At 41.3% G+C, this 17,104-nt stretch overlaps 1 protein-coding gene across 7 annotated transcripts in view; it reads left to right on the plus strand.

Annotated features, from left to right (window-relative positions):
- COL12A1 (collagen type XII alpha 1 chain) overlaps positions 1–17,104 on the plus strand; it is a 171,030-nt gene that overhangs the window by 134,536 nt on the left and 19,390 nt on the right. For all 7 annotated transcript variants that reach the window (XM_077306567.1, XM_077306593.1, XM_077306572.1 and 4 more), the window contains 9 exons: positions 358–500; positions 1,925–2,034; positions 4,102–4,251; positions 5,183–5,260; positions 5,973–6,059; positions 8,189–8,242; positions 9,102–9,197; positions 15,712–15,765; positions 16,071–16,124. In XM_077306567.1, the coding sequence (XP_077162682.1) occupies positions 358–500; positions 1,925–2,034; positions 4,102–4,251; positions 5,183–5,260; positions 5,973–6,059; positions 8,189–8,242; positions 9,102–9,197; positions 15,712–15,765; positions 16,071–16,124 (826 nt within the window). The remainder of the gene's footprint in view (positions 1–357; positions 501–1,924; positions 2,035–4,101; positions 4,252–5,182; positions 5,261–5,972; positions 6,060–8,188; positions 8,243–9,101; positions 9,198–15,711; positions 15,766–16,070; positions 16,125–17,104) is intronic.

Here is a 17,104-nt window from a genome sequence, read left to right on the forward strand (position 1 = left end):
AAGCTGAATACAGATCAGAGAACTGATTGACTACCAGTATAGCTGAGCCCAAATAAAACTGAATATTTGTTGTTTTTATTTGGGTATATTAAGCTATAATTTGATCATCTCCACATTAACTCAGCACATATACCAAAAGCTAGGGCTAGAGAGATTGAAGCTTGAACATGTAGGGACATTTCATCCACTCCCTCCCGCTATGTCTTGTGGCATTAAATTCATGATGCTCCCCTGACCTCTGTCTTAGAGACTGCTAGGGAAGGGAAAGATGGGAGGAAAGATTCACAGGATCCAACACAAAGTTCTTTCAGTTTTTCATGCATGTAATGAGTAATGCACTCATGTTTTCCTTAACAGGGAAATTCATCCAGATGGACTGCCAAAGGCTTACACTATCATCATTTTATTCCGCCTTCTTCCGGAAACCCCCAATGAGCCATTTGCAGTTTGGCAGATAACAGACAGAGATTACAAACCGCAAGTTGGAGTTGTTCTTGATCGTAAGTGTTTCTGCAGCATGCATAGTATCTGCAAATGGAAATCTACCGCTTACTTCCTATTTTCCAGTCTTTACAAGTTCCAATGAAATGACAAAGTACTTACTGTTTTCACTCAAGGTAGGGTGGACAATAATCAATTAACTATGCTCTGAAATTGTACTTTAAAGTGTAGGCAATTTGTGAGTAGGTAATAATATCTACCTTTATTACCACCAGCCTTTATTCCAGTTCACTGAGTGAGAAGAGAGTATTTTTATTCAAGTCTCTAACTGACATAACTTATGCTACATCCATGGAATGAATGAGTTTAGAGAGAAAAAAAATCATCGTTTGGGAATTGCAACAAGTGTCCTCTTGCCGCACAGATATTAGTGATAGCTTTGTTTGTCAGAAGTGAATCTAATAGAGATTTGCTTTCTCTGTCAGTGAATCATGGTTTACCTTTTGAAGATTGAGAAGAGGTTGATGTTTGCTTGAAGTCCAAGTCTTCAAATCTACTTTACTACATGAAATAAATATGAACACTGGTGTTTTGGATTTCAAAATGATTTTTAAAAACCTGTGTACATTTTCTCAAGCTTACAGCCAGACATGGAATAAGGAGAGCTGACATCATTAGCTGGGAAATAAAAGTATAATTTTTGCTTCATTTTACATAAGTCAAGGAATCTGCAGTACCAGTGTGAAAACCCATTCGGTATCTAGTCACAGTATAATCCATTGTTCTGATGCAGAAAAGTCAGTCTCCCTCTGACTTTACAGTCAAGACCACCCTGGCTACAAACTCTGAGCTGTCAGCTATGTACAGCTCAGTCTCCTTCTTGCCAAACATTTAATTTCTTGAGAAAGGTGTGCTACGTCCTTTCCTCCCAATGGAAAACAGGTTCATGGCATTCCTCAAGGGGTTCCTGTCCCTGTTTCATTTAGACACTAAGGCCCCATGCCTCTGGCTTGAGGATTGCCCCTTCACTCTATGCTAGACATATATTATTCAGAACCTCCTGTTTATCCAGTTTGCTTGCCTTTGCCAAACAGAACCCCCATTTTAAGTAAAATATATTTCTATTAATTGTGAAACACCTGTACTAAATCTGAATCAAGCAAGTTGTAAATGTTAATGCCACTAGTAACCTATGTTTTTATTGAATGTGACCAGTTTCACAGTGTTACAATGGTTTGGATCCTTCTCTGGGGGAACTACAGAGATGGTCTCCTGCTGCTCTTCTTGTTCTCATTTCTTTGGAGGGTCTTTGGTGTGCTATAAGCAGAAGTGCCTAGTGCCTGAGGAAGAGGAAGAGAGCAAAGGGCCTTCTCTGCTGTGTTGGGAAAGAAGCATGCATGGTGTTATAGGCATATGATGGTGACTTCCTTGTGTTACTAAATGACGTAATAAAAATGTATCTCTCCCTTTCCCCCGACACTAGCCTCCAGCAAATTATTATCATTCTTTAACAAGGACACAAGAGGAGAGCTTCAGACTGTAGCATTTGATGATGATGAAGTAAAGAAAGTCTTCTATGGAAGTTTCCACAAGGTAATCCCCCTCCCCTTCAAAACAAACAAAAGCTGTGCATGTAGGATGTGCAGATGCCTAGTATTTTACAAAAAAAAAATTCCTTATATTTGTAGATGGATGTATTCTATGTAAAAACTTCCAGATAAAGTAAAGAAGAAGAAAAGCACGCAGCCATATGAAAGATAATTTTAATATTAAGAATCATCCTATGTTAAGAAAATAGTTTTACACTTGGATCAAATTCAATCCCCAAAATAGCAAAATACATTTGTAGTGTTCATTCAATGAGTTATGCACTCACTCAATGAAAAATGGCTAACTTAAACCTGGATATTTGTGGAAAATTTGCCTTGGCATACTTTTCTGGACTTAGAGTAGTATTGCTATAGTGATAGCCGATGAATCTAGCAACTCTCTTGGGAGCAACATTGGCTTAGCAAAACAGCCATTAAAATTGCATCTAAGAACTCTTAAAGAAACATATGGTTTCTGTACTTTTTCTTGCCATTCATAGCCAAAATACACATGACAGGCAGTTCTGTAATCCTTTTCTTAACAAGTGTTTAATGAAAAGCAGACAGGGGGAGGTTGAAATGAACATGGGGAGGCAAGTGCTGAATACTTTTCCTTCCTGCAGACTGTCCATTAAATTATCTTCTGTCAAACTCATCTATTTTGTCCCTTTGAGGCAAAAGCAAGTTAGGGAGAATAACTCTGAATGGACAAATAGCAAGGAAAGTGGGGGGTCAAGCAGTCCTATTTCCTACTGCCAGTCCTTTACTCCTGAATTCACTCCCTGTAGCTACTTTTCATTTTTTAATAAAAGGAAAGAGAAGAAAAGAATGATAGAGTTGCCTGTCACCTATAGTTTGCCCAGTGACTTTGCCATTACCTACTAGTACCCTCCCACCAATAGAAGCCATGTCTACTTTGCCCCACCACCTGGCATGAACATGCCAGACATCTATGGGTTACATTGGGCCTTTTAAACCAATTATCACTACTCAATAGGATATCTTTTCATATGGACGGGGGGGGGGGAGGTTACTGTATATTTCTTGCCATTATTTAATGCACTATATGATAATGACCATTAGTCTATCTGAAATTTTGGAAGAATGGTTCCATTTAAATGATTGAACATCTTCAGATGTGTCATTTTCTGCCAAACATAAATCTTTGGGGGGAAAGAGCCTTATTGAATTTGTTTAAGACCTAACTACAAGTTTGGAGCAGTTTCTGATTTCTCATGGACTGATATTTCAAACATATTACTCAACTTCTGGAACATGTCCCAACATATCTTGTTATATATTCCAAGAGAAACATATCCCTGTTACCCAAGCAAGGTTCCTACCAGGTACTTTTGTGTTTCACAGAATGTAAAACAAGTAATATTAAGACTCTTGCTGTTAGAAAACTTGTAGAATGATAGTGTTAGTAGTCCTATTAACATTTTATTTATATTGGACAATATAGATATCCTGAACAATTATAATTAATCCACTGGGTTTGTTGGAATTTTTTTAGCAAGTTGCAAGATGGAATGCTTTAAAAAGGTGTTTGATAATATAATACATCTGAATTTTTCTAGACTTTATAAAATTGTAAATCTCCTATTACAGCCTAGCATTGGGAATATAAGAAAAACTGTAATCTTCATCCATGTCTTGATGTCTGCCCAGTATCTATGAGTGAGAGGAACTGTTTGATTTTCTAAACTATAGCAAATTTCAGCATAATACATTTCTTGAGGAGTCAACACATCCCTTATATGCTCTTTTCATTTTTATCTTTGGTGGTTGTATTACTTATATGGTCATGGTTGGTCCATCTCATCTCTTACTAAACATATTTACCTACCCTGATCAGTAGCCCAGATTGCCCCCATTTGCTTGGGCTACCTTATTCATTTCAGTGGAGGGAGCATTTCCAGGGGAGGGGGGTGGAGCTGCCATTTCCATTACAATCAATTCAGAAGCTCTTCACCACAGAGATATCTCTGTGTGTACCTAACATAGTAGGATATTTAATGTGCTGAAAGAGCTTTACATATGTTAATGCTTCTAAATAATTTTTATGCAGGTTCATATTGTTATAACCCCTACAAGTGCTAAGATCTACATTGACTGTGTTGAAATCATGGAAAAACCCATCAAGGAGGCTGGAAATATCACTACCGATGGGTATGAAATACTTGGTAAACTGCAGAAAGGAGACAGGAAAACAGCAACAGTAAGTAATCAATTTTATTCATCAGCTCAAAGTTCGCCCTATATAAAATTTAGGGGGGGGGGGAATCCTTGTAAATGCTGAAATTGCTTACATAGCCACAAGAACATATGCATCTATTGTGGTATGAGCTTTCATTGGTAAGAGCTCACTTTATCAGATGCATGAGGATAACGGCAAGACTTTTGTATTTTGGATTGCATACAAAATGTTGTCACACATCACAAAATCAGTGCATCGGCCTACCTCTGCACCGATTTTATGCTGTCACCTATGACGGACTTGAGATAAATATACAGTTAAAATATGAGAAGTCGATGATTGTGAAAAGTCTGAATCAAAATTGTTGTATGACCAAACAAAACACAAATATGGAAATATGGCTGAAATATTTTATTGAAGTAGACAAACTTTAGGTGTCTTAATTTTCTACTAAAATCCACCAGTATTCATCGATGTTTTTCATCCCTAGATCTTATTTTCTATAACATTGGCCCTAGCATAGAAGCTGTTCTGAAGATACATAATTTTTAATTGGAAAATTGGGTCTGAGATACATAATTTTTAATTGGAAAATTGGGTCTGAGATACATAATATTTAATTGGAAAGAAATTCTGTTTCTTTTGACCAAACTTCCCTAACCATTATTAGTAAGTATATAAATATATATAAAAACTTAGTGACATTAAGAATATCTTGGGAGTTCTGGTAGTCTAGTGCGGGGGTGGTCAAAATGTGGCTCTCCAGTTGTCCAGTTCCCATGAGCCCCTGACAGCATCTTCAGGGGTTCATGGGATTATACTTTGAAGCACCTTTTGTGACCAGGATGAAGAAGAAAAATGTTTTTGCCTAATATTGTACTGCACGGCTGTGTTCTTGATGTTTATTATGGATGTATCATTAATTAAAAGCTTTCTTTTTCATTTTTCATAGTTTGAAATCCAGAGCTTTGACATTGTGTGCAATGCAGTGTGGACTAGCAGAGATAGATGCTGTGATATTCCTTCCAGGGTAAATATAAAGGGACTATCCTGGCAGCTTTAATGCTAGTCAAATGGAATGTTTTATGTCAATACTCTAACTCATGCCTGCCAAGAGGACAATGTGCAATAATAGGTGTAAACGTTGTCTGAGCCAAATAACAGATTAAGTATGTGACCACATTCATCATCTTAAGACTTCAAGAGAAGAATTGTGTACACTTTGCCAGAATCCTAATATAAATGCTTGTTCTGTAGGCTGTAGTGAAACCAGGTCCCTTGTCATACTGCATGTGATTTCATTTCTGATTTGGCTCTTAGAACTTTTATTTGCTTCCCATGCATTTGCCTATTTCTTGCTGGAACTGAAGTTTATATTTCTTGTTTTCCCATAATTCAATAAATATTTACTTGGATTCAGTGTAGCATTTTCTGCCTGCAGAACATTTTTTTTTTGCCTCCCACTGCAGCCCAAAATGCCCCTTAAAATGGTACCCTGAATCTGAGCCTCAAAGATGGCACAATTAGACTCATGTACTTCTTCATACATTTAAGTTTTAAATAAATAAATAAACTGAGTAGGAACTTTGAGATGGGATTATAAAGAGCTAGGTTATACAATGGGAAATGCAGGTTATAGAATGGCAAGTTTTTGGCTTTTGTTAAATGAAATAACTACCAGAGGGATTGCAATTGGTTTCCTGTGAGAAGAAAGTGACAGCGGATTGTGCTTGAATTTTCAGAGAGATGAAGCAAAATGCCCAGCATTGCCGAATGCTTGCACATGTATGCAGGACAGCGTGGGACCCCCAGGACCTCCAGGACCCGCTGTAAGCAAAGATTAATATATATTATGGCTGATACATAACCCTAAAGAGTGCCTGTCATTTACACACTGATCTCATACCTCAATTCTTTCATGCACAAGTGCCAGCTCATGGCCAAAACCTTCCTTTTTGCCTTGGCACTGTAACCCAAATATCGATGTAACACCAATGACTGTTGATTTTTGGCACTTTCTCTTATATGGCAGACAGCATAACTTTGCTGCGCAATAGATTTTTGTAGTAGAAGAGTACAAAGGGAAGAAGAATTGTCCACCCATCTCGGGCTAAGGTCATCTTGCTCAATACACTGGATACCTGTTCTTCAGGGATTTAGTCAAAACTTTCCTCCACTCTGTTTCCCGATGACTTAGGGCTAATTAATAAGTCTCAAAGTCCTTGTGCCCACCATGAGGAATTTTGATCAGACATGTGCTGGGAGTCCCCTGCTTGAACGTAATTCACAGGCATTCACAGTACAACTTGGGGAGAGGGAGTTTAAGCCTTTCTCATGCAATTTTTCTCATCTGAAATGGGAATTATTATTTCATACATAAGTCTCCCCCATGGTGCAAGAAGCCGTTCTTATTTCAGATCAGGGAAGCTGTGTCTGTAGGATGAAAGGCTTAAGCCCCTTTCTCCTTGAGCTGTGGGTTCAATCTGATTCTATCTGTGAATTAAATTCTGAGCATGGAATTCTCAGACCACATACAGGGGTCAGGTGGATTTTGTAATACATGAATCATGAATCAGGGCTGAACGTGAGATACAAAGCCCTTGTTCTGTTACTAGAAATTAGGAACAGGACTGTCAAAATATAGCAACAGCTATGCCAATTAATGAAAATGATGCTTCCCCTGTGCCACAAAAAAAGAGGGGAACTTGGCTTGGAGAAAATATTTCTTCCTATCCACAGTGCAACAACTTTCCCTGCTTAAGACTATATTGGAAGATAATGGTTCAGGGAGGGTTTTTTTTTCTTCAAAGAATGACCAGTATGCATCATATTCACTGTTTGGTTGCTGAATTATTGTCCTGCTCTCACCACATTGTTTAAAATTTCTAATATCCTGCTACAATTGCATTGCTTATTAGATGTCACAGCCTATTGGTTGCATTGATTTACACCTTGGAATCCATCTTGAAAATAAACTAAATAAATAGCTGCATATTCATCAGCTGACTGGTTAAACTGACTACACTAAATAAATAGATCTTTCTGATCTAATTAATTGCATTTCAAAGACTGTTTACGCACTGGGAACTTCACTGCCCCAGCTCCCGTGCAGGAGCACAAATTGGGGGCGGATGAGGTGCACCAGGCCAAATGCTCCCCCATGTGGGTGCAGGAAGAGGTGGGGCAACCTGCCATGACTAAAACTCCAGCATGCAGCCCGGAATGAAACCTCCAGTGCATAAGAGGTCAAAGGGGTAATTTTAAAAGAGAAGGAAAATTCTGAACATTATAAAAGAGGGCATGCACACTGATCAAAAGCAAATTTTGAAAAGTAAGAACATGTTCTTGTCATGGTGGATGTAGTTTTGGAGAGCAGGCAATTTCCATATCTTTTCATGACTTCAGAATGTATGCACATATGAATATGTTATTTTTGGAACTAAAATAAGGAAGACTTTAATATCTTCTTCAAACATTATTTGTGATTATAGGGGAGCATTGCTTATTGCCCATGATAACCCTGTCCATTAGGTTCCCACAGTAGCAGGACACATGCTTGCAACAACAGTGGTTCTTGTACTACGGACTGCTCATAGTGGCTTTTCCAGGTGCTGTTTGAAGCGGTACGGTGTAGATGCTATTATGAATGGGATGGGATGGAAATCATTAGTTTGTGCATAATGGGCAATAGCTCCAGTGTTACTCAGTCATAGATGTATTGTTTACCCTATTAGGCCATTGACTGTGCCATTTCATTTGAGTTTCTGAAAAGATATATGTACCTGGCTGTTAGCTGAAAGTAGCGCACGCCACCTTATTTTGCCTGGAGAATGCTTACACTGTATGGAGCTCTTTGCATGGCTCGTAATAACTGTGGCAATGACTATTTTTCTGCATATATAATGTGTAACCTTGCATTCTTCATACCAAAATGATATGCCTGATGTTATTGTTTTAGGGAGGCCCAGGTGCTAAGGGACCAAGAGGTGAAAGAGGCGCAAACGGACCTCCTGTAAGTCTTTGTCTTTAGGATATTAACAATATTTTGTCTTATGTTTTGAATACTGAAAACCTAAACTAGTTAATGTATTTTGAGCAAGTATTTGTATCACATTTATGTATAAGATAAGACTATCTAGAAATGCAAAGCATAAATGTGACAAAATACATTCACAAACAAATGTGTTTCTGTGCTCATCAGAAAACTGTAATTAGCTACTGATTCTGTTGATTATACATGTTGCAGAATACCTAGGTTTGCCTCTTTGTACTGTGTAAATTGATTATTATTAGTGTCATACAGATAATGAACATCTCTTGTTTCCTCTCTTCGGTTCATTTCTAGCATTAGGGTATCCTAGAATAAAGGTAGTGATAATGTAAGAAATAGACTGTCAGTTCTGCTGAACTGTTCTTTCCTTTTCAAGGAAGTTATATGGGATATCCACATAGTGCTTTGGGGAAGAACCTGAGAATGCATCATTTTTCTGAATAATGGGCAAACCATTTTTTCAGTTAATGCCAGAAGAAACTGCACTAACATTTCCAACATATTTTCAAGTAGCACATCCCTGTCCTTTAAATGGCATTGCTTCAGGGGCATATTCAGATGACCTGTTCACAAAGTGATAAACTTATTGACCAGGCAATCTTTGCGCCCCCTAATGGCTTATAGGATTTCTGCATATGTTATTATCACTATCTAGAGAGCCAGCAGATAATGAAACTTTCAGAATATTAGTCCATTGTTTGATAATTTCTGTCACCATGTGAAAAACTATTGATTTAAATCAAAATTAATTGATCTTATTTAGATACAACTTTGTGAGTCACCAAAGGCTAACAAATCGGCTTTTATTTTTCTCCTTAAGGGGCCACCGGGACCTCGTGGAGATACGGGTGCTTCTGGCCCTCAGGGCCCACCAGGTCCACAGGGGCCAAATGGACTTTCCATTCCAGGAGAACCTGTGAGTATGCAAGGAGTCTTCATGCATACCTGTGTAGAGGACAGGATGACTGGCACACCCTAATTTGGGCTCACACACAACTTTTGGTATTACATTTTAATACATATTGCACAGGAGACTTGAACACCTGCTGAATGGGGGAAGCATGCTTTAGTATATCAGCATGCTTTAGTATAAACTGCATTGATAGACAGACGTGTTGTCATAACCCTTGATCTATTAATCTTACTTTGGCAGAACATGGTGATATCAATAATAATAGTTTAATCTAGTCTACTTGATTGCACTTTCCATTGGTGCAATGAGCCTTATGCTGCTGCAAGAGCTGGATAATTCATCCAGGGTAGGCTTTTTACACCAGGGAAAACACTATTATTAGTGGAACAGAGCCACAAGAACTGCACTGTTCTCGGAGAATTTATTTTAATAAAACTTTCAAGGAAAGGCAGTTCGTGAGAAATTAAATCTGATATTGTAGATTCTGGGCTTAATTACACATGGGTTTTGTGTTAATTTTCAAGAAAATTAGTTCAGGAAAATTTTAGTTCTTATTGTAGGAGGAGTAAGTCTGAGGGCACTTGGGTTAAGTTCAAAGAGAACAGCTGTTTTCTTTGCCCAAGCAACTTGCACAAGAATCTTAGGGCAGTAGCTGGAATGGTGGACTAGAATCTGGGACAGCTGGATTCAACTCCCTATTCTGCCATGAAGCCTTGGACCAGTCACATTGTGTACCTACAAGACAGGGTTCTTATGACAAGGGAGAGCCCAGTGCACTCCTAAGGTCCTTGGAGGAAGGACTGTATTAAAATGTACTACTCATGTAATGGAAATCTGTATTGTCTGTACAATCTACTCTAGAGTTAGTAATGCACAGTAAATGAATAATAGATTGCACATCTGTATCTGAAACTATACAATTGTACAGCCTATTGAAATGCAACCTTTTCCCTCTGTTCTTGAGCATTTACCTACACCAAATTGGTGTAGTGGTTAGGAGTACAGACTTCTGATCTGTACCAGATTTGATTCCCTGCTCCCCCGCATGCAGCCATCTGGGTGACCTTGGGCTCACCACAGCACTGATAAAGCTTTTCTGACCGAGCAGTGGTATATCGGGGCTCTCTCAGCCTTACCCACCTCACAGGGTGTCTGTTGTGGGGAGAGGAAAGGGAAGGTGACTGTAATCCACTTTGAGACTCCTTTGGGTAGAGAAAAGCAGCATATAAGAACCAGGTCTTCTTCTTCTGGGCTGGATCCAATCTTTACACCGCTCTGCGGGAGCGGTACAAATAAAATGCTAAGGGCTGTGGGGGAGGGCTGGGTCCAGGATGAGAGGGCCAATGATTGGCCCCTTGCCTCCGCTTGTCAGTCTGCCTCCCTACCCGCTCACCCCCCAGCCTGGCCTGCCTTCGGCTGACAGCTGCCATTTCACGGCTGGCCGCCAACAAGGCAGGTAGGCGGCCCCCCGACCTACCCTGCCATGTGGCTCTTGGAGGACGAGGGGGGCTCGGCCCGCCCACTGGGCCCTTAGCCTCCGCCCCCCAACCTCCCCCCTGGCCTGCACCAAGCCCCTCCATCCCCACTCACCACTCGCTTTCCCCCTCCCCCTTCTCCCCAGCGCGATCTCCCAAGCCCCCCCATCCCCACTCACCACCGACGCCTTCCTGCCTGCCTTCCTCCCAGCATTCACTTCCTTCCTCCCTCCCTCCCTCCCTTCCTCCCTTCCTTCCTTCCTTCCTTCCATCCACCCACCCCGCTAGCACCCGCTGTATTTTGCCTACAGTGGGCTTAATATCTTATATTTTCATAAACTGGGCGCGATCATAAAAGGTTTATCACTTTCCTGTTCCCAGTGCAGCCTCATATACTGCCCAGAAAAGCTGCTATTGAGGAAGTGGGATATTCTCAGGAACAGGATACTACAGGGAGAAAGCAGATTTGGCAGAACCCTCTCTTCTTTGTGCAGTTTTTACTCTGCTTATAGAGCTTTCTCCACATTAAGATGCAAGAGCAGATTTCTTCAGGTTCCACTTCCTGCCACAGCACCTATTTTGTGCAACTCTCATTAACTGAAGTGCTGCATTGGGAGGGACTCTGTCCATAAACTCTTATTCTTTTTCACAGAAGGGATGAATCCAAACCAAAGTATTTTGAGGCTATCTGGTATTAATAGAACTTTTTCTTGCTAAATATAAACTGTGACTGAAATTCACTGCTTATTAGGAAGAATTAATAAATGTTTAATTTGATGGTAACAAGCATTCATTTAATTTTCAAAAAGTAATCCATATTTCTCTCTGAAGTTTCATAAGTGTCCTAATTGAAGACAGCAAACCAAAAGCACATTGAGCACTAAATTAAGTCTCTAATCCCACTGGAAAAATTACTAAATAATATGCTTTATAAGTTATTATTATTTAGTATTTATAAAACATATATATCCTGCCTTTCTATTTTTTACATGGCTCCCAAGTTACATGATAAAATCTTTAAACCGCCCGTGGCGCCACGGACTATATAATTCGGTAAGGGGGGTAGAGGTGGGATTAGTCCGTGATGAGGAAGGGTCCGGATTGGACCCTTCCTCATGACAGACAATCGGAGGGACCAATCGGCAGGCGCAAAGCGCCTGCTGAATGGCCCCTCCGATTCCCAGCTTCAGGAACTGCGAGCCGCGCGCAGCGCGGCTCACAGTTCCTCCCGGTCGCGCCTCTCGCCGCGTCAGGCCGCCGACCCAGGGAGCCCCCGATTCCCAGCTCCGCGCGGCTCGCAGTTCCTCCTGGCCTGATGCGGCGAGAGGTGCGAAGCGCCTCTCGCCGCATCAGGCTGCCGACCCAGGGAGCCTCCGGCAGTCGCGCGGCTGCCGGGGGTTCCCTGCCTGGCGGGCTGATGCGGCGAGAGGCACAAAGCGCCTCTCGCCGCGTCAACCTGCCACCAACTAAACAAGCTCGCCGCCGCCGACCGCCGCCCAGCCCACCGCCGCCGCCGCCCAGCCCGCCGCCGCCGCCGCCGACTAAGGTCAGGACCTAGCGCCCACTGCATTCCCCTGCAGCGGGCTTGATTACTAGTTATGTTATAATACCACTAATAAAAACATATATGATACAACCATGATAATATAAACATATTTAAAACATACATCATTAAAACAAGTGTTAAGAGTTATAAACATATAAAACATTGGTTAGGAAATAGGGATCATTGAGGGAATGCCAAGTGAAACAAGAAAGTCTTTGCTTACTGGCAGAAGACAGCAACTGAAGGGCACAGGTGAATCTCCCTGAGGAGAGAGAATTCCAGAGGTGTGGTGCTATGACCAAGAAGATTCTCTCCCTTGGTTACTGCCTGCCTAATCTCAGAAGGACCCTTGGCCTCCATAGAAGATGGTAACAGTCAGGAAGGTTCAACATATACATGTATGGGGACTTCGGGCCCCATCTCAAGCTAGAACATTCTTTTTCTGTGCTACAACGGCAGCAAGGTTAACATTGGCTAAGATATGGAAATCCATGGAGACACCTACTCTTTCATTCTGGCTGGATAAAGTGGCTGAGTTATCAAAAATGGCAAAACTCACCTCGATAGTCAATAGAAAACCGTCTGAAGAATACCAAGAACAATGGCATTTCTACATGGATTGCCTTCGCAAGTGATCTAAAAAGTTACTCAGACTCCAAGAGGGGGAGGGATGAAGGAATTTGTAATCACTTATTATTCTTTTTTTATAATTTTTAAAATAAATAAAACATTATAATAAAAACATATACATATACGTGCAGGTGGCTTAGTGCCTCCATCGTCGCCCATGAAGAGAGAGGCAGTGACAGGGATTTGTGGCCCACAAGTACACTCCTGCTGGGAGGGAGCCGGGGGGGGGTTGCAGACTCCCTGCGGGCCACAAAGCACTGTCGCCACCAGCAGGGGGGCGGGCTTTCCACTCCCTTTAGCCCACTTTGCGGCCAAAGGGAGCCATGGCCACCCTCTCATACCCTCCTGCCTGCCACCCCTTTCAAAGCCCATTTTTAAAATGGGCTTTGATTATAGTTAATAAATCTATTAGTCTTTCAGGTACCAAAGAGTGTTGTCTTAGTTGCAGCAGACTAATGCAGCCACTCTCAGGAATTAATTTATTAAGGATGAGTAATCTGTTTTCTTGAAATTGTGATCATTTATCTACTGAAGAACTTTCAAATAAAATTATATAATAACTAGAAGTTGTTCTAATCAGTGAAGTTGCATTAGCAAGGTTTAATCTGATCCATAAACCAGCTGAGAGCAAATTTCAGTATGGCTAAATTTGTTTATATCGAAGAACATTTTGGCCTGACTGAGTGGCACATATATGCAAATTAGAGTTCTGAATATTTTGCTTTTTGAGGAGGAAGTGCTGGGTGTACTGATGTAATACTGCCAGTACTAACAGACCATGTGAGTGTGTCAAGCATCATGTTGACCCATACTAGGCTGAATAGGAAGGCCAGCAAAGCACATATATTCCAACCATCAACTTGCCATAAAATTATTTTCCTAAGGCTGCCCATCCCACAGTAAGGTAAAGGTAAAGGTAAAGGTATCCCCTGTGCAAGCACTGGGTCACGTCTGACCCTTGGGGTGACGCCCTCTAGGGTTTTCATGGCAGACTCAATACGGGGTGGTTTGCCAGTGCCTTACCCCCCAGCAAGCTGGGTACTCATTTTACTGACCTCGGAAGGATGGAAGGCTGAGTCAACCTTGAGCTGGCTGCTGGGATTGAACTCTCAGCCTCATGGGCAGACCTTTCAGACTGCATATCTGCTGCCTTACCACTCTGCGCCACAAGAGGCTCTATCCCACGGTAGGCTGCAGCAGATAACAATAATAAACAAGAATAAATATTATTAAAATCATTAATATCTAGTAAGATCCCAAATTTTAAAAGACACACCCAGCAGTCTATAGACAGTGCACTTGAGGTGATGGTACCCTTATATGATGGTGTCCTCAAGGCCACCACAAGAACAATTATGCCATTCCAAAGTAATTTGATGCTATAGGGGCCTGGTTCTGATCAGGCCCACAGCAGGCTGGGCTGAAGTTCTGTTGTCCCTCTCCTTATCATCCTCCTTCTTCCTCTCTAAAACTGCCCCTCAGACTGTTCAGGACTTCAGAAGGCAGGGGCGGAGGGGGGTCACAGCCCTTCCTGTCAACACTGCAAGCTGCTCAGAGAAAAATTTGGAAGTGAAGATTTGCAGCTGAAATTAGTCAGCTTTCAGCCCAGCAAGAAACAAGCAACAAGGCATTAAAGATGGAGAACATTCAGCTGGAGGCAATTAGTTGGGCTTTGGACACTGACAGCTCTGACTCCCCTACAGGAGAGGCGTAGATCTCCTCACCTGCAAAGCCAGCATTGTTTGAAAGACATAGGCTCTTGGTGATTGCAGAAACAATCCCCAGGCAAAGTGCAAACTGGATTTAAGGCACACCCTGAATAATATGGCATGGAAGCAACGTGCCTCAACCTGTGACAGCCTGACCCCACCCACATGCCTTTACTCTTCTGACAACTTCAGAATCTGACTTTGAACTTGGAAACTTCCTGACTGGCATATTGATTATATAGCTCTTACTTCTTAGCTAGCTTTTGGACACTCCTGGCTCCAGTACTCCCCTGCTGTTGACTCCTTGGCTTGTTTATGACTCTGCTAATTTGGACACTCTTGGCTGCAGGAATGCCAGTTCCAATTCCAGTCCTTGTTCAGCAGCTGTTCCAGCTCAAAGTCTTTCCTCTGAACCAACACTTTTTCTGTAGCAGGAGCACACCTGGCCATGGGGTGGAGATGGTGTTGGTCGCCTGGATGATCTCTGACGCCAGCTGGATCGGAGTGGTTCAGCCATCCTCATGATACTAGATCTGTCAACCACATTTGATGTGGTTGACCACGAGTTGTTGGCCCACTGCCTCGACGGGACAGGGACATTTGGGTCATTTATAAGATAGTTACCTTCATGAACCTTTGATATTAATAGACCCAAGTTATATGGCTTAAAATATAAGGTAGTTGTTGAAGACTTTGTTAGTATCCTTGAAAAAACCCAATTAAGAAATAAGTTCACTGATGAAGTAAAATATGAAAACGAGGTTTTATACCTAGGAACTCGTTCTATTGTCTGAATAAAGTTTTTCCATTGCCAGCTTGAAAATTTCTTTCTTGTCTACTCATCTTTGGCTGATGGGTCATTTCTGCTTGAACTTATGAGGAAGATAGTTAATGTGACATTGGGTGTTAAGTTACAGGCAGGTACTTTGTCATTGTCAGTGATGACAGAAACATGGGTGAAGAAACTCACCTTTGCCTTGTTTTTTACTGGTTTGAGTGAAGAACAAGATTTTTCTATTCAACAGTTACTTGCATGAACACTGGGCATAATGAGCTCTATTTGAATTTGTATTTTGATCAGAATATTACAAAGGCTTTAGTTCATGCCAATTGCTTTCCAGAAAATAATACCCTTTATTATGTGTTATCAACTGCAGGGCCGTCAAGGGATAAAAGGTGATGCTGGAGAGCCAGGGCTACCAGGTCGAGCAGTAAGTTCATTTTTGTGATGTGACTGTGATGTTTAATCCTTAATTGATATCTCAACATCATCTCTAAAAGTTCTGTAACATGATAATTTTTAAAAGTGTGGGGCAAGAATATAATTGAAGTGAAAATTAGATTGATTTATTTTTGTTTGCTTTCTTATTTGTTTGGATCTGGGTGCTGTTTGTTGTTCGTCTGCATGTTCTCTCTGCTGCCCAAAAACAGTGTCACTAAATGAATGTGTCACCTTAAGGGTTCTATTGAAAAGCTGAATAAGTTTCTGATTATTTTTAAAATCTTTTTTCTTTAGGGATCTCCAGGATTAAGTGGGCCCCCTGGCCCAATGGGACCACCAGGTGACAGAGTAAGCATTTCTATTTTATAAGAGATGAGAGATTCATCAGTAATGAGGCTGGGGTATTGCTTAAGTGATGGATCTTGTTTTCACTACAGCCAATAATTTTCCCGCTTAGAAAAGATTTTGATGATGTCTTCACATATAATTTTGATGATGCTATTTGATGATGCCTTCACATATAATTTCATATATAAATATCTTGTCTAAACTGGAAAATTGTAAAGTAGAACATCTTAGAATCATATCGTTGGAAGGGGCCACACAAGCCATCTTTTCCAACCTTCTGCTCAAGGCAGGATCAGTCTAAAGCATCCAGGATAAGTATCTGTTCAGCCACTGCTTGAAGACTGCCAGTGAGGTGGAGTTCACAACCTCCTTAAGCAGTCAATTACACTCCTGAACTACTCTGACTGTGAAAAAATTTTTTTCCATGTAATTTAATCCTGTTACTGCAGGTCCCGTCCTCTATTGCCAACAGGAACCTTTCCCTGCCCTCCTCTAAGTAACAACCTTTCACATACTGAAAGAAAGCAATCATGGCCCCCCTCAACCTCCTCCAGGCTGAACATTCCCAAGTCCCTCAGCCTTTCCTGATAGGACTTGGTCCCCAGACACCAGACCATTCTCGTCACTGTCCTCTGAACCCTCTCAATTTTGCCCATGTCCTTTTTGAAGTAAGGCCTCTAGAACCGCACACAATATTACAGGTGGGGTATACAGTGGGGCTATGGCATCTTGTGATTTTGATGTGAGGTCTCTGTTGTTATAGCCCAAGACTGCATTTGCCTTCTTTACTGCCACATCACACTGTCTGCTCATATTTAGCTTACAGTCCACAAGTACCCCAAGATCATATTCACACATATTGCTACCCAGAAGTGTATCTCCCATTCAGCATGCATACCTCTCATTTTTGTGACCCAGTCTCAGTTGTCAGTGGTATCAGGCTACATGTGTCAAAATAGTATTGTGTGTGTATATACATT

Source organism: Paroedura picta, chromosome 1 (assembly GCF_049243985.1).
Source record: "Paroedura picta isolate Pp20150507F chromosome 1, Ppicta_v3.0, whole genome shotgun sequence".
NCBI lineage: Eukaryota > Metazoa > Chordata > Lepidosauria > Squamata > Gekkonidae > Paroedura > Paroedura picta.